The following is a 27,871-nucleotide window of genomic DNA, read 5'->3' on the forward strand; positions in this document are numbered from 1 at the left end:
GTTGACTGCGGCCAGAGCCGATGTCGAGCGAAACGTCGGTGCTCGGCTGCCAAAGCTTACCTGGGCTGATCACGTTGCGCTCCTCGCCAAATAGCCTTTGTGTTCGCAATAGGCAGACTTTCCCAGTGGTATGTACGGAGTACGTAGTAGCGTACCAGGCCGCAACTCGACATTTTTTCTTCGTGTCTCATGTAGTGGGCGGTCTGGTGTTTTGCATCGTCGAGGTTCGGATTCCCCAATCCTTTATCCATCTAAATTTTAGACAGTTGCCAAATCAAATCAATGGCAACAAAAACGTCATCTGAAATAGCCGTTTGAGATGAAAAGTGAACACGGAACTGTTCCAATCGTACGTAGAAATTACACCTAGTCCGCGATGGAAATAGGGAATATACAGAGTAAATACCCGGCCCGGATATCGTAGTGGCAATCCAGCCGTCGCCGCCGCCGCCGCCGCCGCCGTCTTCTTTTCTTCTTCTTTTCTGCCTATATATACGTGGCTAATATCTTCCCTTCATCTCTCCCACTCGCTCTTACCTGGATCTATCCAATGTATGGAATATGGAATCAAGTGCGATAAAAGCAGATAATAAGAAGCATGCGCTAGGAAACCTTCCTAATTCCTAATGTTCCCTTTGCCAGTCCCTTTAGTGATACAAAGTCCGTGTAACCGTGACGCCATTCGTGCGGTTTGTCGTAGGAGTACTTACCAGGTCTTCGGACCAAATTTCATGCCGGGTGCCGGTATCGACTGGATCGCCGTGCCCTGAGCATCCATGGTCGCGGTGACGATATCGTTACCCCACCACTTGGGCGGGTCGATACCGTTGAGCGTGAAGGCGAGGAAGATGACGAGCGTGGCAAGGGCCAGGCCGAGATCAAGGCCCGACGATGTAAGGTAGTTGAGGCGCGACCACCAGCCAAAGTGCTTCTTGCGGATATGATGCTGGAAGATGTAGCCGACGACGCCCCAGCTGAGGTAGTTGAGGGGTGTCGCGGGCGGGATCGCGCCGGCTCCGCCAAAAATGAGGGGCGCCATGAGGTACTTGACGGGCGACTTGGGCCACTTGAGGGCGGCAAAGTAGAAGATGACCGGGAGGATAGCGCCGAGGCCGAAGAAGATAAAGAGGCCTGAGTACACCTGGCCCGGAGAGAACATGCGGGCGGGTCCAATGAGACCCCATATGACGGAGGCTGCGAGCTGGTCAGCAAAATGGACGTTGAGCGCTGAAAATAAAGCAGACGTACCGGCAAAGAAGACACGGCCGCCTGGGCAGGAGAACTTGTTCACCTGGTGCGGCTGGCAGACGTCGGGAATATTCTTCAGCGCGGCGTTGAGAACCGCGATCTGGATGAAGCACGAGACGGTCGTGGCAACGACTTGGCACATGAACATGGTTCTCGGGGGAATCTTCATGTAGTGGCCAAACTTCAGATCAGAGACGAAGCTCAGAGATTGCGACATGGTGATGTAGCCGAAGGTCTTGAAGCTGTTGGAATTGTCAGAGCACGATGAGGGAAACGTCCCCGCAGAAGACTCACATCATGAGCGCGAGCGGCCGGCCGGGTTGGATGTATCCATAGACGAACTCAGTCAACACGTTCAAGCCGATCTGGTTGTTGGTGACGGCTTGGATGATGCCGATGGGCAGCGAGAAGCCAAACGAGATGGCCACGGCCAAGAGGAAAGCCCACCAGGTGAGGTTGGTCGGGTATGCCAGGACGGTCACGAAACCGAGACCGAGCATCTAGGCCCTTCTTGTCAGTGGGGTTATACCAAAACGATGCGGTGCAAACTCACAATCACGAACAAGCCCATGTACCACCAAGTTGGTGCCTCCTTGTACTTTTTCATGAGCTTCATATGGATATCGGGCTTCTCCTTGCTGCTGTTCTTGTACTGCGCCCAAATCTGCTTGCCATTGTGCAGGTACGTGTAGACGATTAGGGAGGCGATGGCAGCGAAAGAGAGCCCGTACGCAATTGCAAAAGTTGTGCTAATGAAGAGAGGCGAGTAGTTCTTGTAGGCCTCCACGTCGAGCGTGAGCTGGTGCGTCAAAATGCGACTGGTGTTATACGGCTGGCCGGTGTTGTCGTACGTGCCAGAGTCACTCATGGGCAGGAATTGGGCATACCAAACATCGGTATAGTGGAAGATTGAGGCGCCGATGATGAAGAAGGTAACAACACCAATGAGGGTGTTGGCAATTGCGTGCCTACTCGGGGTCAGCCTGGATCCCATACATTTCACACAAAACGTATTGGAGAGACTCACCAAGGGGGGATAAGCGGAGAACCAACGAAACCCGAAATTTGAGTCCAATCGAGCGTCAACGGCAGAATTGAAAGACCGCTAGTGCCACCGAACAGCTGGTTGACGACGACGTTGTTGGGCGCAATCCAAGTGGCAAACGCCATAATGCTCAGGAACTGAGCAAGGAAGCCGGGGATCCAGTAATAGCAGAATGAGGCGAGCGTAATGATGCCGAACCACTTGTACCGAGGCATGCTACCTCCGATGAAGCTGGGATCAGGTCGGTCGTTCGCTTCGTACATGGCGTTCATCAAGGTGACGGACACTAGATTACCGGGCCAGATCATGGCCGCCGGGTAGACTGGGCCTGAAGTCAGCGACCAGAAGCCTTGGCTTACTCATGGGAGACGCACCTAGAAACTTTCTCATGATGCCGGCGATGCCATAGCCCAGCGACTGGGTCGATATTGTGAGAAGTAGCTGGAAGACGATACCAAAGTCTTGCTTGTAGAAAACCAGCTGGGCCAAGATGATATCAGTGGCGTACGCGACCGAAAAGGAGACACCGGCCATCACGACGATGATGGAGTGTTCCTTGATATTAAAAGGCCCCGGGTTCAGACTCCACTTGAGGCCAAAGGTGTTGTATTGCTTTGTTGGCATCACTTTGGCCCAGCCTTGGCCGATGGGCCAGGCGATGATTTGGGCGATCAGAGGGCCGAGACCGATAGAAGGCTGTCGTAATGAGAACAGGGTATTCATCGAAGCGCCGACGGCGACTAACAAAAGACCGATAGTCCAGGCTCGAATGGTGTTGCATGGGACGTCTTCGTCGTAGTTGCGAACGGCGGCACGCACTTCTGGGTAGGGTGAGTCCTCCTCCTCCTCCCTCTTCATAGCGAGCTCATCGTCGACCTCTGCGGTTGGTGTCGAGCCCACCTTGCTGATCCTTGTCTCGTACTCTTCGGGCAGGTTGGGATCTAAGAGAAGTTCATGTTCGGACCCTTGCTCATCTTCATCATCATAGCCATGGTAGACACTTGACTCACCCCATTGCGAGAGTCGCTGCCTCAAGTCCTCGACCGGGTCGTGGTCATGGTAACTTGAGGTGGTAGCGGGGTTGATCTCGCGCCCACTGACCTCCACCTCTGCTTTGGATTCGGGGCCGCGATCGTTATCCGCCATCGTAGGTTCTGAAGCCGTGCCAGACGACTTGACGCTAGATGGCTGGGGCATGCTGATGATATTCCCAAAAGCGTGGGAGCACAATCATCGACGCAGGGCCCCAAAACGTCCAAAAGCAGGAGGAGGCAGTGGGTTTCTATATAGGGGGAGTCTAAGGTGTCTATGCGAATGGCGTTGAAGGACGGATGAGAACCGACTGAGCTAAGAGGACCGATCCCAGACCAATATGAAGCAAAGGCTATTTGCTTTTCTGATTGTATCGGATAAGGCACTGGCGCGGCCCTCTTGAGACGACCAGTAGCGTGGTAAGTTCTGAACCCCGAAGCGAGCAGGTCGCAGGTGCAGATAACAGCGCAGAGACCACCCCCGTGCTTGGGGAGGCAGGGTGATACTCGGTAGGAAAGTTTGGCGATCCACAGTCCGGGATCAGACCAAGAGATAGCGAAAGCACCCACTGGGGTAAAGTATCGTTGAGCGTGTCGTGTGCGGTGATCAGATGGTCAAGGGTGTCGAAGACGAGGTGGTCAAAGGCATGAAAGGCGGCTAGTCTCAAGGAAGGCGGGTTTCCTGGCTAGTGAAAAGGCTCGGATAACGAAAAGGCTGAGTGAGATATGGTTGCTCGACGGGTGGCCAATGATCGAAAGAGAAACACATGCGACACTGAAACCAAGCTGCGGCACAACTCAGCACAGATGCAGTATGGTGTGGCAAATCGAGGCCGGAGATAGCAACTTGGTTTGCGGGGATGAAGGCGGACGGTGAGTTTGCAGATGCCGAGATGTGATGGGAGACCCTGCAAGATGGGGGGAGACGCAGGGCTCAAAGTCGCCTCTGCTCCAGAGTGCTCATTTATTTCTCTTGGAAGCTATCGATGATACCGATTTGGAATGCCAGGAAGATCTTGGTGTCTGAAACGTGGATCAACGACGCCTGATGAGATGAGATGTTGTCCGCCAGGGATTCCGTCTCTTTGAAGGGGTTGATTTTGTGATGGTCCTAAGGCTACTGGTCAGCAAGAATGCAATGGGACGGTCAAGGATGCCACCTTATGGGATCGATAGAAGCATGACAGAAAACAAATTTCAGGGAAGCTTTCTCAAAAGCGGTGCAATATTCATCGACATGTAGGGGGGAAAGAGACAACGTGTGAGAACACGCCAGTCGCGACGTGTCGTTGCGTTGCGTTTGCGACGCAGTGGCCAGTTCCCCGGTACTAGTCGGTCTCTGACTCGTGAGTGGCTGCCGTCCAACCCTGAGCCAAGCTCCATTGAGGTTATGCTGAGCCCCCTGTCGCTTCCCGCTAGTCGGCCTTACCATGTACGTACGAGGTAAACTGGAAGGTACAAGTGGTCCCTTACTGCGCAGAATCTATCGACGTGAGATAAGGTCCTCGCACTGTGATCTCACCAACTCAGCCTGCACCTGACCGCACAGTGTGCATATGGGTCCTCGTCTCAGCCTCCTGCAGTGGTACATATCACGCTGTATGCTTCTGCTAATGGGAGTCGCGCCTGTACGTGCCGCGCTATCAAAGTCACAAGTCGCGCCAAAACTCTCCATCTGTGCGGTGTAGCAGAGACGACCCGACCGCGCATTTTAACGTTGTTCCGACTTCAAGTTTGCTGTTTACTTACTTACCTCCCACCCTACCTACCCATTCTTCGCATGGTTACCGACACCTGCACTGACACACTCTCTTGCTTCACTCGGCTCTCAATCCATCCCCACCTTCGAAGCAGCGACCCGCCCCTTCCGCCCCGCCCTTTTCCATCTTCTTGTCTTGCCTGCTTACACGTCGGTGCGTTTTTCTGAACAAAACACGACACACACCCCCCCTTGGACATGGCCGAATGATGCGACGAGTTGTCGTGACAGGTCTCGGTGCCATCTCGCCTTTTGGTGTCGGCGTGCGCTCCACATGGAATCGTCTCTTGGCTGGCCAGTCTGCCATCACCAGCGTGGCCAACTTGGAGCCGCAAAGCCGCTGGAAAGATCTGAAGAGCACAGTTGCTGGCGTAGTCCCCAGCCATGGCTCAGATCCAGACCATTGGCGGCCTGACGACTGGCTGGATGCCACGGAACAGCGTCGCATGTCTAGGTTTGCCCAGTATGCCGTGGCATGTGCTGAGATGGCTATGAAAGATGCTGGGTGGCAGCCGTCCTGCCAGGACGACCAAGAGGCCACGGGCGTCTGCCTCGGAAGCGGCATAGGAAATCTTGAAGAGATCTACGAAACGAGCTTGGCATTTGACCAACAAGTGAGAGTTCGCCGCAGTTATCGACGAGCGATGCCAAGCTAAAGTCTGTTTGGGTAGGGCTACAAGAAAGTTTCGCCGCTATTCGTCCCCAAGATTCTCGTCAACTTGGCTGCTGGCCACATCTCAATAAAATATGGGCTCCGGGGACCGAACCATGCCGTCACAACCGCTTGTACCACTGGCGCCCACTCCATTGGGGATGCCATGCGGTTTATTGCTTTCGGGGACGCGGACGTCATGGTCGCTGGTGGTACTGAATCTTGCATCCATCCCCTAACCTTTGCCGGTTTCGGAAGGGCAAGGTCCCTCTCCACGGCCTACAACCACGACCCCCACGCCAGCTGCCGTCCCTTTGACCGCGACCGCAACGGTTTTGTCATCTCGGAGGGGTCGGCAGTTTTGGTGCTGGAGGAACTCGAGCACGCCAAGGCTCGGGGCGCTCGTATCTACGCGGAAGTGAGGGGTTACGGCTGCAGCGGCGATGCCCATCACATGACAGCCCCGCGCGAAGACGGCCATGGAGCTTTCCGCGCCATGAAGCTTGCCCTCAAAAACGCCGGCGTTCGACCGGAGGAGGTGAACTACATCAACGCGCACGCCACTGGGACGCAGGTGGGCGACGCGGCAGAGGCTTCCGCGATACGACTCATCATGACAGGCGAGGAGGGTTACGCGGACGAGTCGTGTGTCACGGTGAGCAGCACCAAGGGTGCCGTCGGCCATTTGTTAGGGGCGGCTGGCGCCATTGAGGCACTGTTCACCGTGCTATCAGTCGCCGAGGTGAGTCGCGGCCTTTCGGTTATTGAACCGAAACCTTATCTTTCCTAGACTTCTTGTCTAAAATGGAGATTTTGCTGACGATGCTAAAGGATATCGTGCCACCCACGCTGAATCTCGAAAACCCGAACGTCGGGGGATCCATGAATCTCGTGCCGCTCCAAGCGCAGACCAAACGGGTTGACAATGCTATCTCTAACAGCTTCGGCTTCGGCGGCACGAATGCCTCGCTTGTTTTCTCCAAGCTTCACTAGAGCGAGGAGAGCGGTGCCGATGCAGCCAGAAGAACCTAGCGATGACAGGCGTATCCACGTTTTATCGAGAATTGGCTCATACTTTTTGGTTTTGGTTTTTGCATGTCTGTTTGCTTTACTTTGAAGAGCTAATTATGGAGCCTGAGTATCGTACAACTCGAATGATTGGACTACGGAGTTCTAATAAATATACTTGCCGGTGGGCGTGCGTGGTCCGCATGCGTGGCCAGTATCTGTCATGAGTAGGTAGCAGCATGAGATGAATTTGGCGAACACCATCTCCGACGTAAAAGTGTGAACAAGGAAAGGAACATGTCCAAACTGAGATACAAGCAAGGAAGACCAAGCCCAAAGCTGAGATGGGTGGCCAAGGTAGACCCTCGTAAGATCGCACAGGACAACTACTCGGAAAGATGAGCGCACATCCAAAGTAAGCCGTAAACCATATAGTAATAATGTGGTTGTGGCCCGGGAAGACTCGTGGATTATTAACCTAACCGTCATCGAAGAGCGCAATCCAGGCCGAAAATCGCCACCGTGCAAAGACCAGGAAACACTGTGCAGTCGAGGCTGAGCGCGTATGGCCCGAAGTTCCGCCGACCGGGCATGCGCTGCGAACTCGAAATTTCCCAATTCGATGTGTTCATGGACTTTTTTTTTTTTTTTTTTTGGATGACGTCCAGACTTTTAAGCTTCCGCGACTTGGGCCCGAGTTGAGGAGAAAAAGGCTGTATCGGCCATTTTCGATTACGAAGCTACCGACACAACTCCGAACGAGGAATCCCCACCAATCCACAATCTGCGCAGGCTCGGCACGAACAATACCTACTTCCACCGAACACCGGAAAGATGGCCTGCCAAAGCTGCCGCTACCAGGCGAGACTCCTGGCCCGGAGCTTGCGAGCCACCGCCGACCTCGCCTCGCCCTGGAACCCTTTCGCTGCTACGGCGCGCCGGGTGACTCCAGTGGCCAAGGCGACCTCCACGACACCAACCCCTCCGTCAAGGAGATGCTTTAGCCAGACAACGACGCGGCGGAATGGGTCGCCGTCGTCCGCATTCAAGCAGGCCATCGCGTCGGGCATTGGGGCCGCCGCGCCAAAGACCATGGCGGCGGCCCTGACGACCTCCCGCCTCGAGGCGCTCTACAAGATCTGCTCGGCACCAGCGCTGTACCAGATCCCGGAGCAAGAGCGCACCAACGACACGGTTCGCATGACGACTGAGGGCGAGGAGATAGGGTACCCGATCGGACCGTGGCTGCAATGTACGTTGACCTATTGGTGCCCCCCCCCCGGGGGAACTGCCCCATGCCGTCGATTGCACAAGACTTTGGATGTAACAGGCCCTTGCTGACTCCCTCCTCCGCCACCAGGCTTGGACCTTCAACCCTCCTTCAGCTCGTGGTCCCAGGCCACGATGTTGCACATGTACACCGTTATCGCGCGCATGCGATGCCTGGACCGCGACACCTCCCGTAACCTGCAGCACCAGTTCATCGACCAGTTCTTCTTCGACTGCGAGCGCATGATGCACCTGAACCACGGCATGAGCTCGTCGGCGCTGCGCCAGCGGTACCTCAAGGAGATATTCGTCCAGTGGCGCGGCCTCATCGCCGCCTACGATGAGGGTGTGGTCAAGGACGACCGCGTGCTCGCCGCCGCCATCTGGCGCAACTTGTTCAAGTCCCGCGAGGATGCTGACATGCGCCAGGTTGCTGCTGTCGTCGCCTGGCTGCGCGCCACAATGCAGGACCTCGAGGCAGCCCCTGCCGAGGACCTGCTCGTGGCACCGGCCAAGGTCTTCAAGAGGGACATCAGGGAAATGTTCAATCTCGTCGACGCTGTTACGCCGCAGGTCCAGGCGGACCTAGCTAAGGCCGGCGTTGTCCAAGGGGAGGCCGTAGCCAAGGCCTGAGATTTGACAGCAATTCTGGCTGGCTGGGACAGAGACCGCCCGAGCAAGGCTTCTGGGAGGGAGGGAGGGGGGACTACTGTACCTGTATCATTGTGAAGCGATTGTGATGTATAGTAACGACAGAGGTCGCGGATTGTAACCTGGCATGCGCAAGGGATGACGCATTTACGCTTTGTAACTTTGTACACGCACCAACGCATACTACCTAGAGAGGCACGGGCCGGGGAAAGGGCACAAGAGAAGAAGGGGGGGGAAAAAAGAAAGAAAGCTCATCGATCCAACTTATGTAAAAAGCAGATAATCTTTTTTAAATTTCCATTTGCAACGGACCATGTGCGGTCTTAATATCAAGCCCTCTCCCAAATCTGGAACTCATATTTCGTCCCGTTCTCCTCAATCTCGCCCCCCTCGACCTCCTCCCCGACCCAGGCGTCCAGACCCGGCTTCTCGAGCTTCCTCCACCCCTCCGCCCCCCCCCCTCGTCACTCAGCGTTAGAGGGAAGAAGGCGTCGCACTCAAATTCGGCAAGGACCTTGGTCAGCAGCACCCTCCTCGCCTCGGGCGCCCGGAGCGCGGCGTCGTAGATCTGCGCGCCGCCGATGACGAACACCCTGCCCAGCCGGCTGGCGACGCCGTCGGCGCGCAGATACGCGAGCGCCTGCTCCAGGGAGCCCACCTTGACGGGCTCTTTGTCGGCGTCTGGCATCGCCGCCGCCGCGGGCGCCGAGGCCGGGTCCCAGGCGGGGTGAGAACGGCTGATGACGATGTTGAGGCGGCCCTTGAGGGGGCGGAACTTCGGGGGGATGCTCTCCCACGTCTTACGGCCCATGATGACGGCGTTGCGGGCGTCCGGGGGGGCCTTTTACCTCGTAGTTACAGGGTCAGCGTCGGCGGACTAGTACATAGATTAGGCTACATGATGCCATGGACGCTCTGTGACGGTCCCATCTCATGTGCGAGAGGCGAAGAGAAAAGGAGAAAAAAATGAAGGGGAAAGGGGAGAGGCGGGAACCTTGGGTACCTGGGATGGGAGCCTCTTCGTCACGCGCGCAAAGTAGGCCATTTCCTTCTTGAGCCCCGTCCAGGGGAGACCGCCCTTGGCGCCGATTCCCATGTTGCGCGTCGCCGCGACGATGAGGGTGAGCTCGTGACTCATGGCGGGACGTCCCTTCTGGGCCTGGGTTGCGTTGCTTTCTCTGCTGGAACTCTTAGTTTGAGACGCCAATTGTTGTTTTGCCAAGAAATGTTAAGCCAAGTTGAGAGCGGCGTATCAGAGCAACTTGCTATATGTAAGTCGGGTGGTTGTGGTGGAGGGTTGTGCGTTGTATGAGATGTGGATGGAGTGTAGTCTAGTTTTGCGGGACGCGATCGAGCCACACGACTGGCGCCGGCCAATCGGTGGGTTCCTTGAGGAATGCGTATTGGACTCGCAAACATCAATGCAAACCTCGAGTTAAATGCTGTTGAGCGAGTAGCCCGCTGCAAAGGCTAGATTGAAGTAGACACAATCTAAAAACACCGTTGTCTAATAACTGAAGGTAAATGGTTGTCTGCGGCGACCGAAACCGTGTCTCACCCAAAACATGACTTTCACCAAACTCGATATGAAGCTTGAGAGCTCAAATTCAATTGTCAATCCTAGTATAGTCGCACGTGGTATATGATGAGTGACTTCCTTGTCACACCCGAGTAGCCCCAGCCGTCTGTAATCAAACGCCAACAACTCCGTTGTAACCATCATAACGCGGATTACAGGCATCCATCCACCCATTATGACCCTGTTCGCAACACCTCTTCGCCAGCTGCGTTTCTACAGCGGGTCATCGTAACTCAACCGAAGGGAAATACCGCGGCCCTGCGAAACCTTTGGCGAGTACCGCTTGAATATCGATGTTGCTGCCGGATGCCCGGCTGCTGCTCCACATCTTCAGGAGTATAAATCGTCCAGAAACTGGCGGATCAAACCGAATGGTACATTTGCTCTTATCCTTTTCGATAAAGAACTTGGCATGGGGGGCCATGAGCTCCCCACCGACGGCTCGCACAGCCTCCTGCGTTGCCACCTGAGTTGCCTCTACAGCCTCTGCCAAAGACATGTCGGAAGCGTCTCGACGCCTGCTAGTGAAGGGGAACTCTTCAAATCCATACTCGTCCGAGGCGAATGGATTGCCGTCGTCACTGCTGTCACTCTCAAAAGGCAAGGCTCCAATTCTATTGGGTGCTCGTCGATTGACAGGAACCCTTGGATTTTCCTCGTCATCGGTCTCCTCGTAACTACACTCGGTTGTGATATTGAAAGGCGGCAAGTGGGTCGTAAACTCCGCGGGGATCTGCGCCGTCCTTGGCCCGTTTTCTTCCTCATCGTGACCTAAACTGTACAGCCGCCTTTGCCGCGTATGAGTTCTGGTGACGGTTGTGCCATCTTCGTGGTGACGTATTGAGATGATGGGGGCCAGCGCCCTTGTCGCCGATGAACGACTTGACCTCAGCGGGGCATACTGTATCTCATATTGCGCTGTGCGTTTAAGCAGCTCGTCTTGGTCCATAGACACAAACACCATTCCCTCTCGCACGCTGCCGGAACTTGTCAGATCTAGTTTCCGTAGGATCGGCGCAGATATCACTTACGGCGATGAGTAATTTGATGCGGGCGCCTTGATCACAAGCTCCTTCAAGGTAAATGCTGTTGCGCCCTGATGCCGCAGAATGATGTTGCAACGGTTGGATTGTGTGCAGTACACAGTTTTGTCGTCTTTTAAGATATTCTCGTAAGCATGCAGGGAGGCGTTCTCGTACAGTCCCCCGTCGCAGCTCACGATTTCCATCTTCAACTGGCCGGGCTCAACTTGCCCATATCGACCGTACCGAAATCCTTTGAAGCTCTGAGAAGCGCGTTCGGAGTCCAGCTTTCTCCTTTTTACTCTTCGGGTCCCCTCGGGGTATTCCTCCGAAGGAGGAAGGGGGGATAGGTTAGGTGGGGACATGTTAGGAGGCATCCTGGGCGGTGAAAAGGGTGAGGAGCTATATTGAGCTCTACGATTCCACAGGGCTCTCACTGCCTCTACGTCGTCTTCGGCGCCCTCGGGTCGCTGACGGCCGTTTATTGATCGAACGGCCCTATAACCAAAGACGGGCGGTAATTGGAGGGGGTGTCTTCGGACGTCGTCGTTGTCTCGCTGATCGTTCTGGGGTGTATCTAGTAAATTGGACGCCTGGCTCCGGTTCTGGGTGCTATCTTGGGAGAAACCAAAGTCGTCCTGCGCCGCAGACATGAATGCTGTGAAACCATTCAGGCTGTTTCCCACCAGCTCGTCGTATTCGGCCTGAAAATTTCTGTCTGCCATATGCCGCCTAAGATGAAGATAAGATTCAGTCTGGTCTTGGGTCGTGTAGGGATCGGGTTCCCATGGGTGTCGAGGTGGCTGAGGAGGGTGTATCACATGATCTGCGGGCAGAGGCGGCAGTGGGGGTAGTCTTCGATGCGGTGGTAAAGGCGGATAGTCGTTGTTGTCGCGCCTTTGAGAATTCTGGCTCGGGTCTGGCCGCTGCGACGACATGCTTCAGCGGTAGAGATTACAAACACCCAGCGACGCAGGCGCCTGTCAGGGACAGAGATTTGCGTTCAGAGTCGCCCGGTATCGTGTCCGTCAATGTCGGCGAGAGCGAAGAGCGGTGGGAGTGTTGGCCGCGGTTCGAGGGGATAATTGTGGATTCGGTGGGAGGCAACTTCGGTGGGTTTGAGTGGGTGGGATAAATGGTAAAGACCAGGGAGCAACCTGCCGGGTGCCGATCGAGAAGCTTGGAAGCTGGTAGACTAGTTAGAATACCAGAGATAACACCGCAGAAACGTCGCAAAGGCTTTGGCCGTGCTTAAAACCACAGTCGACAGAGCGGAGGGTATGGAATACACAGAACCACCCACCACCATCAAGGACGCACTCACAGAGGTCGCGACCGATGATCAGGGTATAATCAGTCGTCAGTCCTTACCGTAGCCAAGGGACAGATGGCTGATGAGATGGATGCTTGTATTTTTTTGAGAGAGAGAAAGAGCCGAACGATACTGGCGCGAACGACCGTCGTCGCGGGCTCGAAGATTTGTCGTCAGCAGGCCAGCGAATGGCGGAAGTTGGTTGACGTAGGAAATCGGGGTTGGACTGGAGGGTGCCACTGATACCTGGTTTGGTACTGTTCCGAGTGCAGCAAGCTTACCTCCAATCGCAGAGCCAGTTGGGATCGCCCTGATGCACCCGCTAAAGAGAGCCCCTGGCCCTGTCTATCGCGGGGTTTCGTGCCTATAATGAGCCACTGGTGCAAGGAAGGGGGCTCTCGATAGGAAATGGTAAGCAGTACTCGATCATTGTATGGGACCACGTGCCCCATCCAGGTACCACTTTAGTGTGGCTCTAGCGCGTTATCCGTGCTCCAGCCATGGCCTACATTGGGAGGCGGGAAGGTGCCAGCGGCCTGGCACCTTAACAATTTCTGACGAATAGAAGTTACCTTAGCCTCAACCTCATATGAATCCGTCCAGCCTTCAACCTTCAGCCTTGCTTCGAGAGGTGAGTTCGGGTCGTACATACTCACATATCGAGCATCAATTTCCTCGAGCGAGCAAACCAAATTCTAGCGACTTAATTCACGGACCCCCCGGCTTCGCTCCTTTGACAGGCCTCACGGCAAGCCCGACTCCCGGGGTCACTCGACGCGGCCTCTTTCACCTTCGATTTACTACTACCTCATCGCGCCAACACAGCTTTCAGGCCAGAACCTGGCGCGTATGCTTTACTGAGCTAATTCGTCCGTAATTCGATCCAAATTACAAGCCGCGGACAGATTCTCCATCTTTGCGTCATATATCACCTTGCTCTCGGCGCAGTCTCATCTCAGCCGTTCAAGATGGATGAGCAAACACAGCCTCAGGACAAGCCGGCGCAGGAGACCACCGCGCCCAGCAACGGCACCCCGGCACAGGAAACCATCGTCCCTCACCACCCTCTGCCCAACACCTCCAACGGTTTTGACCCCAGCATGCAAGCCGCGCTCATGGATCAGGTCCTTCCCGAAGCCCTGCAGGGGGTCATGCCTGGAAGCATGCCTACAGGAGACCTACCCCCAAACATGCTTCCGGACATGTTCCAAGCGACCCAGATGTTCATGCCCGAGCTTCTCCAACAGGGCGGACAAATGTATAACAACAACGGCATGCTTCAAGGCCTCCCTATCGCCGCACCTCCCGCAATGAGCGCAGGTATGCGTCACTTCGCAAGAAGAACCCACTAGATGGCTGACCCTTTTCTCAGATGAGATTGCGCTCTATGACCGTCAGATTCGCCTCTGGGGCATGAAGGCCCAGGAGAAGATCCGCAATGCAAACGTCCTCCTCATTACCATGAAGGCTCTTGCGAATGAGATCGCCAAGAACCTCGTCCTTGCCGGCATCGGATCCCTCACCATCCTCGACGGCGCTACCGTTACGGAATCAGATCTGGGATCACAGTTCTTCCTGTCTGAGGAGGAGAACCACATTGGCCAGAACCGCGCGCAGGCTGCGGCCGCCGCCATTCAGAAGCTCAACCCCCGTGTCCAGGTCCATGTGGATGCTGAGGGCATCAAATCCAAGGGCACGAGCTACTTCTCGGCCTTCGATATCGTCATTGCCACCGACATGGACCCCGACTCCCTCAATATTATCAACACCGCCACCCGCCTGCACCAAAGGTCATTCTACGCCGCCGGCACGCACGGCATGTACGGCTTCATCTTCTCCGATCTGATCGAGCACGACTACGTCATCGAGAGAGATCTCGGCAACGTCGCGACGAAGCTGGGGCCCGAGACGAGAACCCGGAGCGTCGTCGGCGTCAGCACAAAGAAGGAGGGCGGCAAGACGGTCGAGGTGGTGACGAAGCGTGAGCTCTACTCGACATGGTATCTCGCTAGTGACGGTGCTACCCTGCCCGAGGAGTACGCGAAGAGCGCGAGAAGGAAGAAGGCGGTCAGCCCCGTCATCTCCTGCCTGCGGGCGCTGTGGGACTTCCAGGTCCTCAACAGCGGCCGACTGCCCAGCCACACCAAGGAGGACCTCGGTCTCTTCACCAAGCTTGCCACGGCTAAGCACGCCCAGCTGGGCCTCCCGTCCGAGACTCTGCGCTCCGAGGTGCTGCGGAGCTTCCTGCAGAACATCGGCAGCGAGATGGCCCCGGTCACCGCCATCCTCGGAGGCGAGCTCGCGCAGGACGTCATCAACGTCCTCGGCCAGACCCAGCAGCCCATCCAGAACATGGTGATCTTTGACGGCAACAGCATGGAGGCGTCGGTTCTCCCGCTGCACCCTGTCGGCGAGCTGGGCCGCGGCCTGCTCTCCCTCGCCGCGGCCGGCGGTCTCATGCCCAACGGGGGAGGCATGGTTCCCGGCGACCCTAGCATGATGATGAACATGGACGGCACGGTGGACTTTGGAAACCAGATCCTTACCCAGTAGGAGGCCCTTATTCCCTCTCTTGGCACGCGTCGGCGGCCTTGACACGGCTGGGCTTTGAAGCAAGGAGTTGGACACCGGGATTTCCTATCCCGACACTTTTCTACCAGCGTGGGATTTGACAAGAAGAAGAAAAAAAAGTTGGGCCGGACACATGTAATATTAAGCTGCCTACACTGTAATCAAACAAAGATTGATCAGGCTCGCGTCCATGTTCTGAACACTCTTGGTCACCGCTATTGCTTGTCGTGTGTAACTCTAACCTGGTGCGGACGGAAAGTCAAGTAGCTTTCAGTCATTGCCAGTTCACATGCAGTCGCGCAGATTGTCTGAAACCAGATTCCCTTCCAAGTGTTCATTATCATTCCAAATTTACTCGGGTCTAGTATCGACCATAGCCCCTCGGCCCTAACTCCCATTCCTTCTGGGGAGCTTCCTGGACGGTTTTTCGGCCCGAGCTCCCTCTCTGCTTTGCTTTCCTCCGCCTTGGTATCATGGGGGTAATTCGTCCCCAGAGGTATAAACCAAAGTCCAAAGTGATAAGGTAATATAGTACATGTTCTTTTCGCTTTTCCTGACTCGCTCTCCACTGATGCTCAAATCTTTAGCGAGGCGCCCTTGCAGTCGCGCTTATTGGAGGCGGACTTCCTAGGAGCTGCCTTCTTAGTGGCCGCCGTCTTGGCAGTGTTTTTCTTGGTAGTCTTCTTGAGACCCTTCATTTTGGGCATCGAGTCCGGCTTCTTGCGGACCTGGTCCTGTTCCTAGCGGGAACCGCGACGCTCGTCGCCATTCTCTTCCGTCTTCTGACGTTGGATTCTATTGTTGTTGATATTCCATCCCCGGATCTGGACAGGGCCGCGACGCGGAGGGGGCTCGGTGGGTGAATAATCCTTGATGTTCTCCTTGTAATCATACTGAACAGTCCTCAACTCGGGGCCCTGTGGCCAGCCAACTCTGTGAGCGGGCAGGGGAGCAGGTGCCAGCTTGGGGTATTTGCTGTTGCCCGGGGCGCTCGGTGTGGATGAGCCGCTTCCCGCCCGGCTTCTCGAAGGCTCGCCAGGCTGCTGCTGGACGAACTGAAGGGTGGGGGAGCTCTGTGCAGGCGCGATGGAGGAGTAGGTAGGCGACATTCCTGGTGGCCCATACGACTGCTGCTGTTGCTGTTGAGGGGGTGGCACTGGAGGCTGCGAGCCGGGGTAAGGAGGATATTGGCCCATCATAGGCGGCATGCCAGGCTGCTCCTGGGAGTAGCCATTGTGGTAAGGTCTCGGCGGACCGGGAGGATAGAACGAGCCACTGTTGCTGTTCATGTACGAAGGCGGTTGTTGCTGCTGCTGGTGCTCCATAGACATGGACTGCTCCGATGCAGCAGGGGCGCTTTTACGCCCTCGCGACGGTCGCAACGGCGGAAGCGGCGAGCTTCTGTCCTGAGAGGGGTTTGTAAACGGCATCCGGGAGGTAGAGCCGGACTGCTGAAGTTGTGGAGGGCCTTGTGCCATCGGACCTCCTGGCATGGACATTGCCGGCAATTGATATCCCTGATGAGCCTGGTTGTAAGTTTGCTGGTGATACTCATGATGTCCGGCCTGCGCCTCCATCGGCGCAGAGTAGAGGCGGGGATCAATCATGGGATCCGCCGCCATGTAGTGTTGCTGTTGATGAGGAGGAGGTAGGTGCTGGTCATTGTAGGCCGAGGGGCCACTGTGCTCGTGGTACATCGAGTGTCGGCGCGTATCGTTCGAAGCATCGATGGAAGATCGCATTTGCGACATCTCAACTGGACGTGCGGGGGGTAGTTGGTTCGAGTGATGATCCCGCATCAGGCCAGTCTCGATGGATGGGTGTATCCGGCTGTCGGCTCCCGGAGATGCGATACGGGGCTCGACCCAGCTGATACCGTCGTTAGGAGGTGCGCCTGAGGTAAGAGACTCAGCTGGCATAGGCTGGATAGAGTAGCCGGGCTCGATGTTGCCGTGACGATGTCCGTCGAGTGGGATGGGGTGGCGAACAGGTGCGTCAGCCATAACGACGTCAGCGGGTTGAGTGGTCTGAGCGGCGGTGGACGCGTCGGCGAGGATGGCGAGTGCAGTGGTGTCGAGAGGCTCGGGGGCCATGGCAGGAGCAGGAGGTTCGGGAGCGGGGGAATCACTTGCTCCAAAGATATCTCGAATTGCGTCGTAGGCACGCGTAGCAGGCCTCGCGGGAGTCGGAGCGGGAAGAAACGCAGGCTTTTCCTCGACCGGCCTAATCTCCCTGCTCTCGGCTTCAACAGCTTCGGCGGCAACGAGGAGCTCCTCCATGCCCGCTATGTTTAGGGCGGAATCATTGGTTGGCAGAGGCGAAGTAGCAGGCGTGTCTTCAACGCTTTCAGGCTCCGACTCCTTGATAGACTCGGCAACAAGTCTCTGTTCGGCATACTCGGCCTGGATGTCCTTCAGGGCCTTGAGCTCGGGACCTTCGATGTCATCCGGCGAGATGTCATTCTTGCCACATACCGATGAGAGAACGGCAGCCATTTTGCCTTGATGGGGCTTGTCCGCCAAGGCCATCTCGACCTTTGCTGCAGGAACGACACGAGACGCATGGATGGTCCTGCCAGAAGGCGTCAGGAACACGGTCGGGTGCATTGGGTTTGCTTCCGGCTTTGGAGGCTCGGCGTCGTTCTTGCTACTAGGAAGGAAGTAGCCGTAGCGCGGATGAACAGCAAACCTCTCCACCAGTTCCTTGTCATAGTCGTCTTCCTCAATTTCCCGAGCGTCCCAACGAGCAAGCAGGGGATCGTAGTGCCAGGTGTTCGAGTTGGGCTTGCCGAGATACTTGCCACGCTTTGCGAGAGTAGCTCCGTGCCTAGGGGAGTTGGTCGAATCGCGGTACCCAATCTCGTCATCGTCGAACTGGAATGACGGAGGAACAATGAGGCGGTTGGCGATACTAGCGCCGTTTTTGGCAGTAGGGCGGTTGACCTGTCGGCACCCGTACTCGTCCGGTTCGGACGCCTTGGCTGGCAAGGCCGGTTCTCTCTGGTCAGCGGTCACCGGGCCCTCTGGAACTGGCGTACTCTCGTTTGACTCGTCCTCAATTGGAGCCTGTTGAGCCGACATAATACCCGCGATGTGACGAACAGGCGCGACATCACCGGCAGATCTCTTGGAAGCAGGCTGACCATCTGGTTGGTCCTTTGCTTTGCGCTTGGTCCGCGTTGCAGCAGCGGTTGAGGTGGGTGGTGCAAGACTGTCCTTGGCCGGTTGAGGCTCGGCCCAAGCAGCCTGTCTGAGGGCATTGGCTTCAGTTCCCTCGACGAGTTGAGGGTAGGGAACAAGTTTGCCATCGACATAGACTTCGTAAATGCCAAATTCGCTGGCTTCCTTGTCGGAAATTTGCTTGTAATTCCAGCCGCCGTCGACGAGCTGAGGCCAGTGTGAATAAGCGAGATATAGGAGAAGAACGGAAAAAAGAAAGAAAAAAGAAAACTTACATCAACGGGCAAGCCGTGATCATGGAGGTATTCCAGAATGTCGAGGCGATGAAGTTGCGCGTCCAGGAACTCGTTTTCAAGGTCTTCAAATCCGTTCTAATGCCGCGGATCACCGCCAGTCAGCGGATGACCAGTGGAGCGAGAAAAACACGACGTGTCAGTCGGGGTCTCACGTACCTTGTAGATGTCGCGCACAGCGTCAAGCTGGATTTGCTTGGCCTTGAAGGTCATCTTGGCAACAATCGCCAGCTTGTTCTCCGAGAGGGCGAGTTGTCTATCGAGGCGCAAGTCGACGTGTTCGCTGACAACCGCAAACTCCGGCACCAGCATGTGGTATGCCTCATTCCTGGTGAGTTTCTTGACGGTTCGGGAGGCCAAGTCCTGAAGGGCAGGCTTCACAACATTGGCGAGAGCCGCATAAGTAGCCTTGAGCTCGCGCTGGCGTTCATAGTTGGCCTGGACTTTGTCGTCGGCGAACTGCTTGAATCGGCCGCGTCGACCTGTTCCGGCGGCGGCGGCGGGCTTTGGCGGCTCCTTCTTGGGAGCGGCAGCTTTTCTGCCCCGGCCTCTGCCTTTGCCTTTGGCCTTGGGCGTGAGCTGGGGCGTTGGAGTCGAAGCGGACTGCTCCGGTGTCTCAACGTCTGACATGATGGCGATGACCGTTCATGAAAGAGACGTGAAGAGGAGAGGGGGGCGGAGATGGGTGGAGGCAAAAGTGTGAGCGGGTATGGGTGTAATGAGACGGGGGAAACGTGAGATGAGTTCGGTACGCGGCTTGAGGAAAAAGAGAATTGGGTGACGAGCCGCCCGGGTGCTATTCAGTCGATCTCAAGAGAGGAGGAATCAAACGCGACTGGTCCAAGCCAGGCGGAAGCTTTTGGGCTGTAGAAGCTCGTTGTTGGCTGTTCGGAGAACAGGACGAGGGTGAGTGAGGTGTGTGGTGTGGATTGGACGGGGACGGTAATGGTGTGGGCTAAGAAAAAGCAGCCAGCCGCCTGGTCTCTCGCAACGGCCCAGGATTTCTCGATGAGAGACGGGCTTGAGCGAGGAGAATTGGGATCAGGGTAAAGATGAGGTCCGTCCGCAGAGACGGCTGTCAATGTCGAGTGGCGCGAATGCGGTGTTGAATTGCGGCGTGCAACAAAAGATTGCTTCGCTTTTTTCCCCTTCCTGCCTTTTGCAAGCAAATAATACCAGGCGGAGCGACAGCAGAGGCAGGAGCAGACGTGACCACCCTGCTACAACGAGGCAGAAGGCAAGGCCCAGCCCAGCACTGTCCTGCAGACACTTACACCAATCTGGTAGGAGTAGGCTCGATTTGCCGCGCTTTCATTCGCCCGGAGGGCTGGATAATCCGACAACCGGAAATAGTCTTCTACCCCTGTCGGACCAGAGCAGGTAGAAAGTACCGAGTACTTGTAGGTTTTGTCATCTGGCAGGGTACTGCCACGCGCACACCCTCTCAGTGTAAGCCCTCTCCTTCAGTCGCCAGCGAGCTGGGCCGCTCAGGTCCTCAAATGGGGATTTGCAACCTGGCAGGCCAACACGCGAGCATGCCTGAGTTGCTTGTGTGTGTGGTTCACAGTCTTCGGTGCCCGTATCTCGTACCGTTCCTGAGTGATGTTTTATTGCCCACTGCCCTGATGCCATCGACTGACTGGGTTTGATCAAGACGTGTATGGCGGACGCCGAAGCAATGCTGCACCTTTGCACTGTGCATGATGCCTGAGTTCCGATTGTAGGATGTCACCTAAAGATCATTCGGTGCCTAGTACAGTCGGCAGCTCCTAAAGCGTCCAGGCATCGTTCAGCACCGTTATCTTGATTTGTCCCAACTCCCGATGCCCGTCTCCCGTGGCCGCCCTGAGCCCCCTGACGTGACGAAAGCCACCCGGCAAGCCAAGTTGCCACGCCTGTCGCATTGAGATGGGCCGGGGGGTTACATCTCGAGACGTCGGCCGTTGATCCAGGCAATAATAGTAATCGGCTGTGCTACCACGACCGTCCAGCCTACGACGGTGGTTATTCTCCACCGGTATCCTGTGTCATGGCTCCTTTTATTCTGTCGACGTTTCATTCGTACTTCGGCAAGTAGAACTTCTGGATAACGGAAGCAGACATTTTTCTTCAAGCAGTGTACGCAGCTTGTTCGGGCGAGTCGGACGGTGCGACTTTTACAGGTCTTGGACCCGTCCGGGTGGGCCTCTTCTAGCCAGATCCCGAGCCCCAGCCGGGCCAAGTTCTTCTTCCTCCAGGACCCAGCTAGATGCATGTTGGTGTTGTACGTGTGTGGCTGGCCATGTGCCCTGCTCAATGAGCAAATGGAATCACATTACGTAGGTAATAGGCAGATCTCAGCAAGACGACCGTCTCGACATGGACCGCCGTCCGCTGGTTTCCGACAATGAGTTCCTGCGAGCCTGCTACGGCAACACATTTTGTACGACAAGACTCCTGGCATGCTCATCTCCCTTGCGTCTAGTTAAATGCGAAGCTGCTCGAGGTTACATGCGTGCCAGGCAAGCCTCATCCAAGTTCGGTCCACTTGCTTAACGGTAACGCTAAGAAAGAAGGGACGAACAACCACCACCATTACCACATGCTCCGAATAAGCAATGGAATCAATCCATCACACGGCGGCGGTCTGGCTGGCTGCCCGGTACAAAGCCTGCAGCGTGTCCTTCAGATATCTCACCGTTTTCTTGGATGGGCTCCGAAATTCTCTGCCTCCCTGCAAATCCGAGTATCCACCGACGCCGCACGCCCGGGGTGCAAAGTCGGCGAGTCCCTGAACAGGACCACGTTCGCCTCAGAGCACCGCATGTACCAGATACCTTCCCGCCGCCCCTTCCACCCCCTGCGGTTCTCCATAACCCGGTGTCGCCCAATCCCACTCCCGTTCCAGGGGTCGGTTTCCAACGGGGCCAGCGAAAGGGGACGCTGGCAGACACGCTGTGACGCAGCACCTGGACCACTGTAACAGTCACACGCACACCGGGCAAAGAAAGCAACGCGGACATACGGGCCACGGGGGACCACGGCTGAATCTCGTCAATTCCCGAGCCGCCGGGGCGCTCGCGCCACGCTAGTTCACCGCCGGGCGGACAGGGTCGCAAAGCCAAAAGGAAGAACGGCAGAAAAAAAAAGTTCTCGGTCAAGGTACAAACAAGCAACCGTGGGGTATTCACACACCCCGGCGCCGACACGGGTAGCAACACCACCACCAACCACCGACTACACATCCCACCTTGCACCGCGACCACCACGCGTGCTGCTGCCGGACATTGATCTCGGAACCCCAATCGGAACTGCCCCGACGAGGAGACGGCCCGGATCTCGACCCTCTCCAAGCACCGAAAGCTTCACCCGCCCACCCCACAATGGCCAAAAAGCGCAAGCTCGGCAGCGTCAGCCACAAAAACCACTTCGTCGACTCGGGCAAGAAGAGGAACGGCCCCGGAGGCCCGGCCCAGAACAGCAAGAAGAAAACCAGCCAGAGTGCGCACGTCGCCGATAGCGAGGCCAAGAAGAAGAAGCAACAGCAGCAGTACCACCAGAACCAGGAGCCCGTCATCCCGTTCGCGCCCGAAGACTCCATTCTCCTCATCGGCGAGGGCGACCTCAGCTTCGCCGCCAGCCTCGCCGCCCACCACGGCTGCCGCAACGTGACGGCCACAGTCCTCGAGAAGAACGAACGCGAGCTGCTGGAAAAATACCCGCACGCCGCCGAGAACATTGCGCTGATCAACGGCGCCAGCCCGTCAAAACCAGCGGCGCCGACGGATTCGAGACCCACAGAGGACGGAGGCAACGGTGCAGAAGACGAAGGAGAAGGAGCAGAAGGCGCGGACGACCCTGCCGCCGACGAAAAGGAAGAATTAAACGAAGACGACGACGAAAAGTACAAACCCCCCGTCGCCAATAATAACAAGATCCTCTACAACGTCGACGCACGCACGATGAAGCCCTTCACCCGCAAGTCCGCGCCCAACCACCGCGGCTTCCACATGGCGGCGCCCTCCAAGCAAGGCATCTTCAAGCGCATTCTCTTCAACTTCCCCCACGTCGGCGGCAAGTCTACCGACCGCAACCGTCAGGTCCGCTACAACCAGGAGCTCCTCGTCGCGTTCTTCAAATCGGCGATCCCCTCCCTCGCCCCCGGCGGCACCATCGTCGTCACTCTCTTTGAGGGGGACCCGTACACGCTGTGGAACATCAAGGACCTCGGCCGCCACGCGGGGCTGCAGTCCCTCCAGAGCTTCAAGTTTCACTCCAAGGCTTACCCCGGGTACAAGCACGCCCGGACTCTGGGCGTGGTGAGGGAGAAGAAGACGGGCGAGGCGAGCGGCGCGGCCTGGAAGGGCGAGGAGAGGCCGGCGCGGAGCTACGTCTTCATGCGCAAGGACGAGGCGCCCGAGGAGGTCCCCGGCAAGAAGAAGAGGAAGCGCGGCGGGGACGAGAGCAGCAGCGAGGAGGAGTCCGAGGTGGACGAGGGCTTTGACGACTAAATAAATATAAAAGAAAGTGAGGGAGCGCATTCAGGTGCTGCTGATAGACGTTGGGAGATATCGAAAAGCGAAGAGAAGGGGACAATAGGGAACAGAGGTCCATAATTGGGTCCAGGAGTTTGCAGACGTGCAACAACAAGACATCCATCTAGTATCAGATTTGCCCCTTCCTACAAAGGCAGTCTACTTCTGGCATTTGGTAGCACGGCGTTAGTCACGGAATTGGTTGGTCTTTCAGAAAAGAATAACAATGGAATAGGGGTACAACATCGAAAAATGGGGAGGGCAGCTTTCACAACGACTACTTTGCAAAGGTCACACAAATAGAGAGATCAACTTGCGTCAGTACTGTGCCTCCATTGCATCTGTGCCAGAACCTTGAGGGTCTCAGGTTTATACCAAGCGACCTTGTTCCATTTCGCAATGCCATTAAAAATGCTGTTGATGCCATTCGACCACATACAGTGGTGGGCTTGCTCTCTCTTTCTCGTCTGTCTGTCTCTCCCCCGTGGTGCTCCCTTTCAAAAGGGATCACTTGACATGGAAAATGGAGTGGGGGAGGAAGTCCATGCTCTTGTCACAAATGCCTTTTTGCTGCCCTGTGCCCTGCCTGTTCAACGTGCCCTCTTTGAGGCGTGAAGATAAAAGAGACCCATGCTTTGCAATGCCACCAAGTCCCATTATCCATCCCCCCCCCCTAACACACACACCTCGGTGCCCCAGGCTCGGGCCCATGCTGCCTGCCGCCTGCCGCCTGCCGTGCTAGCCTAGGCCCAGATCAAAGAGACAGAAAGCAAAAAAAAAAAAAAGGAACTTCGCAAATAAATGGGTACGGCCTCGCTAGGCTATGACCATTTCCATGACCGATATATACACATTATAATCGTGACAAAACAAACAACCAAGTGCTTGAGGGGGGGGCCTGTTGGTTCCCTTCCAGAAAATGCAATATGCCTGCTTATACGTACAATGCCGAGGACTGCTTGCTCACTTGTTCTCAGCCACCACCCACTCACCCACCCACACTCTCTCCGTTAACACCATGGGTGTCAGCCAGTTAGTTGGTCATGTCCCCTCTGTCCTAGCCCATAGCTAGTGGCCAAGGACCTCTTGTTGCCGAGTTGTCTTGTTGCTTGTGTTCGGGAATACCGACTCGTCAACAGGATCTCCATCGCCAGCCACAATCACGCCCCCGTTAATCCGGTTATGATCGTTAAGGGGCGCATCGAGCCTTCCCTGAGGCACGCTTCCAATGTCCTTAGTCTTGGTAAGCTCGGCCTCTTCTTCCAGCCTCTCAGATTCCTCGTTCTCTCTCATGAGAGCTTCCTCTTGCTCCCTGAGAGCTCTTTGCTCCTCCGTCATTGGCTCCTCAGGAGTAACAGTAGATTCCATGTCGGCAGGAGGGGGTGGCGGGGGAGGAGGCGGTGTTGCACCATCCTCCGCATCGTCTTCTCGCAGCCGCTTCACCAATGGTTCATCCGAGGGAGTTAGGTCCAGGGACTCTGCTGCATCCTCCTCTCCACGTTTGCGCTTTCGCTCGGGACTTCCCGTTGAGCCAGCATCCTCTATATCTGACAGCATTACGTCGTCAGCGGCATCAACCGGCGTGGCAGCACCGTCAGTATCCGCCCCAAGACCATTACTGGCTCGGTTGGCATTTCCCGGCTTATCTGCCTGGCCCACAGGACTCGCTTTTGCCTTCTCCTGCTCAAAGTGCTTGAACTTCACAATGGCCTTGTCTAGGAAATCCTTTACGTAGGTCTTGACCTTCCTCGCTTGTTTCTGGTCGAGTGGTGTTGTCGGGTCCTGCACGCGTTTGCCTTTGTAATCTGACGAGACGAGCTTCTTGCAGACATCCTTGCCCAGCCGCTTGAGATCGTCCTTGGGAAGCTTGTGTCTATACTTGTCGATCACGTACTTTACGTGAGGGAAAAGCTACTCTAGAGATCAGCAATTGCCCGTATACCTCCATAATGTGCATCACGTACCGTGTTCTCATAGATCTTCATTTGTTTATCGGTACTAAGAGAGCGCCACTTTTCTTGCTTGCTCTCCTGCACGGGCGTCTCTGCTCGCTGAGGTGTCTGCGAGGCCGAAGGCCTCGGGGTCTGCTCCTTAGTGACCTGATCGATGATGTTCTTGAGCAGCAGCTGCTCCTGCAGCGCCTTTGGTGTCGACTTCTGTGCGTCTGCGGGCTTTGTGGGACGTTGCCAGGTTGTGACCCCGTTCTTGCTATAAAAGTAGGTGTTTCCACGCTGATCCGTCGCCGTGAACCATCCTGCTGGCAAAGCGCTATGGTTGTTAAAGTTCTGATGCCTTCTTTGGCGGGGAGGGCCGTTGAAGAAGTGGGTGTTCCGCTGCGGGACATTGCTTCGGGGACCCTTGGGTATCTCAACATTCTGCAAGGGATCCGGGGTCGATTTGGCGGTCACATCCTCATCGCGGCCCATGTTGCGTCGCTCTTGAAAGGAGTTTGTGGCAGGGGCGTTGGGGTCAAACTTTCGCTTCCCAATGCGATAACCGAGCTCCAACTTGGACCACTCGTCCAACAGCCTCTTGGACTTTGCGCTGACCTCTTCGTGCTCTGATTGCGTGAGTCCATCGATAGTGGTCTCGATTTTAGAGCCCTCGATCTTGTTTCGCGTCAATCGCGGGAATTTGTCGAGAATGTCGAGAACCTGGAGGACGACGTTATGGTCGTCGATAAAGGTGTTGAGCGTGGTCTTGAGGATCTGGTAGGCGTGCATGCGCATGACGGAGTGGATCACCCGCTCGTCCCGACACTGCTGAATGCGCTCCAACAGCTTGACTGCAATCCACTTCTCCTTGCACTGCATCAGCGTCGCCATGACCTTGCGAGCACCATCGTCGTCGAGGCTTCTAGCCTGCACGCTGTTAACGTACTCCTCGTCGTCCTCCTCGGGCTTCTTCTTGCGCGGCTTCTTAGCGACTGCAATATCCCAGCTGTCGCCGTCGTCAATGCCGAGGGCCTCCACAGTGGTAAGGGGCAGCTTGGTCGCCCGCTCGGTCTGGGTTTTGCCACCAATAAATCCAGTGCAGTTCGGCTCGCCACAGTAGCAAGGCTGGGGGTCGGCTCCATAACGGTCAACATTGTAGTTGAAAACCAACTCCTCACCGGCCTTGATTAGGCGTGAGGAGAAAATGCCCATGCGCAATTTTTCCCCCACGACCCATTTGTCGACATAGCAGTTGGGATTGCACGAGTGGTTGCAGAAGCGCCCCAGATTGCCCTTCTTCGTCGCATCGACGAACTCGTGCTTGGTCAGCGACATGAAGTAGAAGTGCTTGATACCCTCGTCGTCGTATTGCACCATTCGCCGTCGGAAAGTCGGCTCGTTGATGACCTCGCCAATGTACTCGAAAATAAAGTCGTTAGCTTGCAAATCGACGTTGGCGCGGAGGCCGAAGCCCTTCTTTTCGGTTTTGATAACTGAAACACTGGCATACTGCTTGCGCTGAAATCTCTGATTTTGGCAGCCATCGCCGCAATTTCCAGCGCCCGCCACGCACTCCATCTTGGTCGCTCTGTTGATGCAATCGGAATCCTCACCGCAGGACAGATTTTCCCCATCGTCTGTAGATACTCAAGACTTCAGTACGGGGCGGTTCACAGTGATACCGCGGAAGGGTACAACGGCAGGGCGGGAAGACTTACGCCACTCAGAACGGCAATCGCAATCGAGAGCGTCATTGTCGGTCGAACCCATATGCTTGGATCCGTACAGACAATCGGGTATTACCTGAAATGTGGTACAGGACTGCTCAGTGACATCGGGCAGGTCGTGGAAGAGGGGCGCCTCGCGCTTGATGGGCTTTTGCGATGCCTTGCGAGACAGCTTCGGTCGCTGCGTGCCTCCTGGCGTCGAAATGCCATCGCCGTTGGTTGTGTCCTCGCCGGGTGACAGGCTAGTGGTGCGAGAGCCCTCGTTGCTCTTGTTCTGCGACGGAGTTTTGCTTGCGTCCCGTTCCAACTTGACACCGTTCGGCACGCCACCTTCTTCAATCTTGACCTCCTCCATCTTCGCCATTGCTAGCGCTTCATCCTCCATCAAGTAGCTACGGAAACCCTCGACAGGGCGGGTGCGCAAGACGAGGGATGCGGTTCGGTCTCGCAGTTCGTATCGTCCGGGGTGCTGAGGTGGAGCAAAGGCTCAGGGAAAGTCGAGTATGGCAGTCGAGAGAGGTTGGCAAGTCGGCGAGACGGTGCGCATGTATCTGTGGCTGTGGTGTTGGGTGGAGAAGGAAGAAGAAAATAGGAGGGTGAATGAGGAAATGGGGGAGCGAGATGCGAGAGGCGGCGGCGCGTTGGAACCGGGTTAGTAGTCCGAGCCAAAGGCTTCCGGCATTGCAGGTTGTCGCAAGAACGGGGCACAGCAAATCAGAATTCAATTGAGCAATTGCGGTCTTTTGCTGGTACCAGTCACTGGATCAGAATGCGCTGACAGCCGGAGGGCTGAAGAAGAGAAGCAAGAAAGAAAAAAATTGCGAATTCAGGGCGAAGTCGCAAAGATGGGAGGCTCGGAGGAGGATTATCTCGTAGCAGCAGTTTCCTACCACAGCAATCACTCTCAGTCCATCCAGTCGCGCTTGGGCCAAAATTAGCTACTTCCCTGTGGTGGTTGAGGGGGGCTGCTGCCAACCGCAAATTCAATGGCAGCGGAGCCAGCCAGCCAGCCAGCCAGCCAGTGCCACGGATTATCTGACCTACCGGATCCCGTAGACTGGGGCCTGGACTTCCAAA

At 56.1% G+C, this 27,871-nt stretch overlaps 9 protein-coding genes across 9 annotated transcripts; 4 read left to right on the forward strand and 5 right to left on the reverse strand.

The window, feature by feature from the left end:
- Window positions 1-706: 706 nt before the first annotated feature.
- LY79DRAFT_506074 (OPT family small oligopeptide transporter) lies at window positions 707-3,490 on the reverse strand (the record flags this gene model as incomplete). The annotated part of the gene is made up of 6 exons (XM_060553683.1): window positions 707-1,194; window positions 1,249-1,490; window positions 1,543-1,748; window positions 1,802-2,216; window positions 2,276-2,615; window positions 2,668-3,490. The coding sequence occupies 6 exons, from the start codon at window positions 3,488-3,490 to the stop codon at window positions 707-709; spliced, it is 2,514 nt and encodes an 837-aa protein (XP_060419366.1).
- A 1,486-nt stretch (window positions 3,491-4,976) lies between these two features.
- On the forward strand, window positions 4,977-7,192 carry LY79DRAFT_537887 (thiolase-like protein). Its single transcript, XM_060556700.1, has 3 exons — window positions 4,977-5,697; window positions 5,755-6,477; window positions 6,567-7,192. The coding sequence occupies exons 1-3, from the start codon at window positions 5,290-5,292 to the stop codon at window positions 6,726-6,728; spliced, it is 1,293 nt and encodes a 430-aa protein (XP_060419367.1). The 5' UTR covers window positions 4,977-5,289; the 3' UTR covers window positions 6,729-7,192.
- A 199-nt stretch (window positions 7,193-7,391) lies between these two features.
- LY79DRAFT_537890 (ubiquinol-cytochrome C chaperone) lies at window positions 7,392-8,720 on the forward strand. Its single transcript, XM_060556701.1, has 2 exons — window positions 7,392-7,995; window positions 8,104-8,720. Exons 1-2 carry the CDS (start codon window positions 7,578-7,580, stop codon window positions 8,643-8,645), a joined length of 960 nt encoding a protein of 319 aa, XP_060419368.1. The 5' UTR covers window positions 7,392-7,577; the 3' UTR covers window positions 8,646-8,720.
- A 272-nt stretch (window positions 8,721-8,992) lies between these two features.
- LY79DRAFT_586692 (dihydrofolate reductase) lies at window positions 8,993-9,801 on the reverse strand (the record flags this gene model as incomplete). The annotated part of the gene is made up of 3 exons (XM_060560679.1): window positions 8,993-9,088; window positions 9,178-9,504; window positions 9,667-9,801. The coding sequence occupies 3 exons, from the start codon at window positions 9,799-9,801 to the stop codon at window positions 8,993-8,995; spliced, it is 558 nt and encodes a 185-aa protein (XP_060419369.1).
- Window positions 9,802-10,465: 664 nt separating this feature from the next.
- LY79DRAFT_586693 (uncharacterized protein) lies at window positions 10,466-12,202 on the reverse strand (the record flags this gene model as incomplete). The annotated part of the gene is made up of 2 exons (XM_060560680.1): window positions 10,466-11,219; window positions 11,274-12,202. 2 exons carry the CDS (start codon window positions 12,200-12,202, stop codon window positions 10,466-10,468), a joined length of 1,683 nt encoding a protein of 560 aa, XP_060419370.1.
- Window positions 12,203-13,156: 954 nt separating this feature from the next.
- On the forward strand, window positions 13,157-15,319 carry LY79DRAFT_598224 (ThiF family protein). Its single transcript, XM_060561804.1, has 2 exons — window positions 13,157-13,896; window positions 13,949-15,319. The coding sequence occupies exons 1-2, from the start codon at window positions 13,545-13,547 to the stop codon at window positions 15,127-15,129; spliced, it is 1,533 nt and encodes a 510-aa protein (XP_060419371.1). The 5' UTR covers window positions 13,157-13,544; the 3' UTR covers window positions 15,130-15,319.
- A 568-nt stretch (window positions 15,320-15,887) lies between these two features.
- On the reverse strand, window positions 15,888-19,249 carry LY79DRAFT_506099 (uncharacterized protein; the record flags this gene model as incomplete). Its single annotated transcript, XM_060553686.1, has 3 exons — window positions 15,888-18,533; window positions 18,602-18,697; window positions 18,779-19,249. 3 exons carry the CDS (start codon window positions 19,247-19,249, stop codon window positions 15,888-15,890), a joined length of 3,213 nt encoding a protein of 1,070 aa, XP_060419372.1.
- Window positions 19,250-21,981: 2,732 nt separating this feature from the next.
- On the forward strand, window positions 21,982-23,109 carry LY79DRAFT_665841 (uncharacterized protein; the record flags this gene model as incomplete). The annotated part of the gene is made up of 1 exon (XM_060563127.1): window positions 21,982-23,109. The coding sequence occupies one exon, from the start codon at window positions 21,982-21,984 to the stop codon at window positions 23,107-23,109; it is 1,128 nt and encodes a 375-aa protein (XP_060419373.1).
- A 929-nt stretch (window positions 23,110-24,038) lies between these two features.
- On the reverse strand, window positions 24,039-27,589 carry LY79DRAFT_252287 (SET domain-containing protein). Its single transcript, XM_060551870.1, has 3 exons — window positions 26,786-27,589; window positions 25,098-26,704; window positions 24,039-25,044 (listed from the first exon to the last, which is right to left on the reverse strand). Exons 1-3 carry the CDS (start codon window positions 27,177-27,179, stop codon window positions 24,202-24,204), a joined length of 2,844 nt encoding a protein of 947 aa, XP_060419374.1. The 5' UTR covers window positions 27,180-27,589; the 3' UTR covers window positions 24,039-24,201.
- Between the last annotated feature and the right edge of the window lie 282 nt (window positions 27,590-27,871).

This window comes from Colletotrichum navitas (genome assembly GCF_030913465.1).
Source record: "Colletotrichum navitas strain CBS 125086 chromosome Unknown LY79scaffold_4, whole genome shotgun sequence".
Lineage (NCBI taxonomy): Eukaryota > Fungi > Ascomycota > Sordariomycetes > Glomerellales > Glomerellaceae > Colletotrichum > Colletotrichum navitas.

Excerpts from the sequence above, each read along its gene's own strand:
- LY79DRAFT_537890 (XM_060556701.1), top strand. The coding sequence starts at position 7,578 with ATGGCCTGCCAAAGCTGCCGCTACCAGGCGAGACTCCTGGCCCGGAGC. Across the intron at positions 7,996-8,103 it reads GATCGGACCGTGGCTGCAAT|GCTTGGACCTTCAACCCTCC; the intron begins GTACGTTGACCT and ends CTCCGCCACCAG.
- LY79DRAFT_537887 (XM_060556700.1), top strand. The coding sequence starts at position 5,290 with ATGATGCGACGAGTTGTCGTGACAGGTCTCGGTGCCATCTCGCCTTTT. Across the intron at positions 5,698-5,754 it reads GCTTGGCATTTGACCAACAA|GGCTACAAGAAAGTTTCGCC; the intron begins GTGAGAGTTCGC and ends CTGTTTGGGTAG. Across the intron at positions 6,478-6,566 it reads CCGTGCTATCAGTCGCCGAG|GATATCGTGCCACCCACGCT; the intron begins GTGAGTCGCGGC and ends ACGATGCTAAAG.
- LY79DRAFT_252287 (XM_060551870.1), bottom strand. The coding sequence starts at position 27,179 with ATGGAGGATGAAGCGCTAGCAATGGCGAAGATGGAGGAGGTCAAGATT. Across the intron at positions 26,705-26,785 it reads CGATTGCCGTTCTGAGTGGC|ACGATGGGGAAAATCTGTCC; the intron begins GTAAGTCTTCCC and ends GAGTATCTACAG. Across the intron at positions 25,045-25,097 it reads TGAAGATCTATGAGAACACG|CTTTTCCCTCACGTAAAGTA; the intron begins GTACGTGATGCA and ends TCTCTAGAGTAG.
- LY79DRAFT_598224 (XM_060561804.1), top strand. The coding sequence starts at position 13,545 with ATGGATGAGCAAACACAGCCTCAGGACAAGCCGGCGCAGGAGACCACC. Across the intron at positions 13,897-13,948 it reads ACCTCCCGCAATGAGCGCAG|ATGAGATTGCGCTCTATGAC; the intron begins GTATGCGTCACT and ends CCCTTTTCTCAG.